The 4118-nt window shown below is 37.4% G+C and overlaps 2 protein-coding genes across 3 annotated transcripts in view; both read left to right on the top strand.

Annotated features, from left to right (window-relative positions):
• The first annotated feature begins 246 nt into the window (after positions 1-246).
• The window catches only part of LOC117151317, a 6569-nt gene continuing 2697 nt past the window's right edge, over positions 247-4118 (top strand). Inside the window, exon 1 of the mRNA XM_033319244.1 lies at positions 247-747. Coding sequence (XP_033175135.1) covers positions 462-747 — 286 coding nt within the window. The 5' untranslated portion in view covers positions 247-461. The remainder of the gene's footprint in view (positions 748-4118) is intronic.
• LOC112212269 (protein kinase 4) overlaps positions 3630-4118 on the top strand; it is a 2428-nt gene continuing 1939 nt past the window's right edge. The window contains exon 1 of one of the 2 annotated variants that reach the window (XM_033319243.1): positions 3630-3984. In XM_033319243.1, coding sequence (XP_033175134.1) covers positions 3791-3984 — 194 coding nt within the window. In that variant the 5' untranslated portion in view covers positions 3630-3790. Of the gene's footprint in view, positions 3985-4038; positions 4069-4118 lie in introns of those variants that run through there. The other variant, XM_024365572.2, reaches the window with a different exon arrangement.

The following is a 4118-nucleotide window of genomic DNA, read 5'->3' as shown; positions in this document are numbered from 1 at the left end:
AGTAATTTGGGTCAATCATCGAGTCCTTCAAACTACGAGTTTATCATTCTCACAAACAAGAAAGTAATGGCTTTTAATAAACCATTCATAAAATTCATATCGCGCATTTTTGTTTTATTTCAATTCGATGATGCACGTCATTAATATGTTATCCTGTAATAATTTCATTGGAGTCATTGTTCATTAATAAACCGTCATGGTTTAAATGTCTATTTGAAAATAACGTACGATAAAATCACGGAAATCTTTGTTCACATTTAGCTCCACAGGAAAAAAATGAAGAAAAGCAGCAGAGCACCACGGAAGAAGAATCAAAAGACGACGAAACCATCAAGGAAGTCGCTCATTGGATTCCAGCATACTACGAGGATTCGTGGGTAAAGGACGTAAATTCGTGGACAACTGAAGAGAATGCGTGGACAACTGGCGTGAATTTCTGGACGAGGGAATTAAATTCGTGGATGAGTGGCTTTGAGCCGCGTACAAGTAACGCGAATTCGTGGACGAATGCTGTGTATCAGCGGACAAATGAATTGTATCCGCAGACGAATGAATTTTATCCGCGGACGAATGTTATGTATCCGCCGAAGAATGTTGTGTATCCGCCGAAGAATGTTGTGTATCCGCCGACGAATGTTGTGTATCCGCAGACGAATCGTGAGTTTCCGTGGACGAATCGTGAGTATCCGCGGACGAATTGTGAGTATCCGCGGACGAATTGTGAGTATCCGCAAATGAATGGTGAGCATCCGCAAATGAATGGTGAGCATCCGCAAATGAATCGTGAGTATCCGCAAATGAATCGTGAGTATCCGCAAATGAATCGTGAGTATCCGCAAATGAATCGTGAGTATCCGCAAATGAATCGTGAGTATCTGCGGATGAATCGTGTGTATCGGCGGACGAATCGTGGGTGTTCGTGGATGAAACATGAGTATCCGTGGAAGAAACCTGATTATTCGCGGACGAATCCTCATTCTATAGAGACGCTTGGTGAGTATCAGCGGGCGAGTGCCAAGTATGTATAGTTGAATGGCAAGTATGTATGGACGACTGGCAGATATGTGTGGGTGAAGGACAGGTACGTGTGGATGGATGGTGACAATTAACGATCAAATACGCAGAATTTGTGCACAAATGGGGAGAATTCGTGCACAAATTTTGAGAATTCGCGGACAAATCTCCACAATTTCTGAACAAATCTCTAGAATACGTGTATAAATCGTAAGATTCCTGAGATGAATTACGACAATTCTTGGACAAATGACAAGAAATCTTTGATAAATGGCAAGAATCTGTGGTTACATGGCGAGAATTCAATTTCAGATGTCGAAAATCCGCGTTCAAATGGCAAGTAGCCGTGGTCAATGGGTGAAAATACAGTTATAGATTTAAGCTACTGGTACTATCCAGGAAAAGATCCACTAAGCATTTATAGTTATGGTTTTATGCAGAGATACAGTGGCAACTAAACATAAGCATATGTATTTACAAGTAGGACAGTCGTGTAAAATACATAATCTCTCTTTTGCAATAAATCTTTTTACAAATATATATCCGACATTATCTAATATAAAATACTACTTAATTGCTGAATACTTAGAGTTATTTGTTGTCATTTAGAAATCTATTTACAGTGAATTATCGAATTATTTAATTTAATTTCAGTCGTTTTGAAAGTATTACTTTTTTTTGGAGCTTCAACAGGAATCAACTTAAGTAATACGATTTTTATTACGAAAGGTACCGTTTCGTTTTTAACAATATAAAGAATTTTGTGTATATATTTATAACGTACATATTTAAAACGTCTTAGAATATACTTGTAAATGCAAGCTACAATGAAAATATTACTTCCCATGACCGTATTATATAATCTAATCCATACTTCCGCCGAGGTAGTCAACAACTACTCAATCGTATTTGCTCGAACCCGCATTATTTCCAAGGAACTGATTAGAGATTTTTCTTATTGCAGAGGTCGTGAGGTTTTACGATATGATCTTAGAAATACTATCACGGAAATTCGTGGATTAAGTGGTCTTTCCCCTGTATGGTATTGCAGGGCCTCTTCCACCATGAGAGCGACCGATGGTGGGGATGACGCTTATTAGTAGTTCGACATCATTTACCTGATCGTCAATTAATAACAATTCTTCCGTCAAGACATACCAGGTATCCGCTCTCCCGCAAGAACACTTACACTTGTCATTCAAACACTCGTAGACACTTATAGTAATCAAAAGTTGTTGGAAATAGTGATATTTCAATTGGTAACTCAGTGTTGCTATTTCAATTGTTGACTCAGTGTTAAGTGATATTTTAATTGTTGTGCGAATATCACTCAAACCGCCTCTATTATCTTAACTCAAATAGGCGATTGTTTGATTCGTGACGTCGATTATCTTATCGAGACGAGACGACTTACGACCTTCGTTGACACGTTATACCGCAAACGCTTTTCCCCGCGAATACACATAACAAACATACAAAAGTCGAACAAAAGTACATAGAATAAGAAGGAAATTAGTTTGTATTTATACTTATATATCAGAAGAAAGTAGGTGGATTTCAAATTTTGTTTTATGTAAATCAACTTAATATAATATTAATGTCTCTATAAGATAATAACTAACAAGACGACAAAATGATCAAAATACAAGTAGTCCGATAGATATTTTACATTGTAAAATTTTCATGTTTTAACGAAACTTTGAATTAACAATAATACGCAATGTTTTTATAATGAATATATTATATGAATTCGACAAGGACGTATTAGAGAGCATTGAATCTGCGAAGATGAAATTCGGGAGCGTGAGGGTGCTAATTAATTCCGCTAAGGTTGTTGGCAACGAAAATATTTACAATTTCAAGAACAAGAAGCCACATTCTGCTGACCTGTGTAGACACGTTTTCGAAACTAACGTGTGGAGTTTATTTAATATAACGCGCTTAGTGGTCGGCTTGATGGCGGAGTACGATCCGCTTTTAATAAACAAACACGAATTATGCCAAACCCTTCGTACATGATGCCCGGCGCTCCACCACCTGATTCAGATCCTGATGGCACCTTGAGACCCGTGGGGTACAGCGTGGTGGACTCTACACATCCAACACTACCACGGGTACGTATTCTTGCACTTTTTCCTTTTCCCAAAGAAAACCCTGTGGCAAATATGTTAGTATTACGACTAGAATATGAATGTTTAGGAATTTTTACTTTTATACATGCAATAAAAAAAGCATGTATGAAGAATAAATGCATAAACATTCACAGTTTATTCAGGATTATGTGTATTTAGATGTATATTTGTTGCTATCAATATGTTGACATAAACCATCAGTAGTCTGAGTCAATCATTGAGTCGTTCAAACTACGAGTTTATCATTCCCACAAACAAGAAAGTAATGGCTTTTAATAAACCATTCATAAAATTCATATCGTCCGTTTTCGTTTTACTTCAATTCGATGATGCACGTCATTAATATGTTATCCTGTAATAATTTCATTGGAGTCATTGTTCATTAATAAACCGTCATGGTTTAAATGTCTATTTGAAAATAACGTACGATAAAATCATTGAAATCTTTCTACACATTTAGCACCAGAAGAAAGGAAGGAAGCAAAGCGGTGGAGCACCACGATAAGCGCAATAAAACGCTACGAAATCAGCAGGGAAGTCGCTCATTGGATTTCATCATACTTCGAGAATTCCTGGATAAGAGACCTAAATTCGTAGACAACTGACACGACGAGAATTCGTTTCTGAACTACAAGAATTCGTGTATGAACAACGAGAATTCATGTATGAACAACGAGAATTCGAGTATGAACGATGAGAATTCGAGTATGAACGACGAGAATTCGAGTATAAACGACGAGAATTCGAGTATAGAACGAAGAGAATTCGAGTATGAACGACAAGAATTCGAGTATGAACGAGAACGACGAGAATTCGAGTATGAACGACGAGAATTCGAGTATGAACGACGAAAACTCGAGTATAAACGACGAGAATTCGAATACGAACGACGAGAATTCGAGTACTAACAACAAGAATTCGTGTATGAACGACGGGGAATTCGAGGATGAACGTCGAGAATTCGAGTATAGA

Source organism: Bombus impatiens, unplaced genomic scaffold (assembly GCF_000188095.3).
Source record: "Bombus impatiens unplaced genomic scaffold, BIMP_2.2 scf_0142, whole genome shotgun sequence".
NCBI lineage: Eukaryota > Metazoa > Arthropoda > Insecta > Hymenoptera > Apidae > Bombus > Bombus impatiens.
Note: the sequence above shows the minus strand (reverse complement) of the source record. Positions and strands in the feature narration are given on the sequence as shown.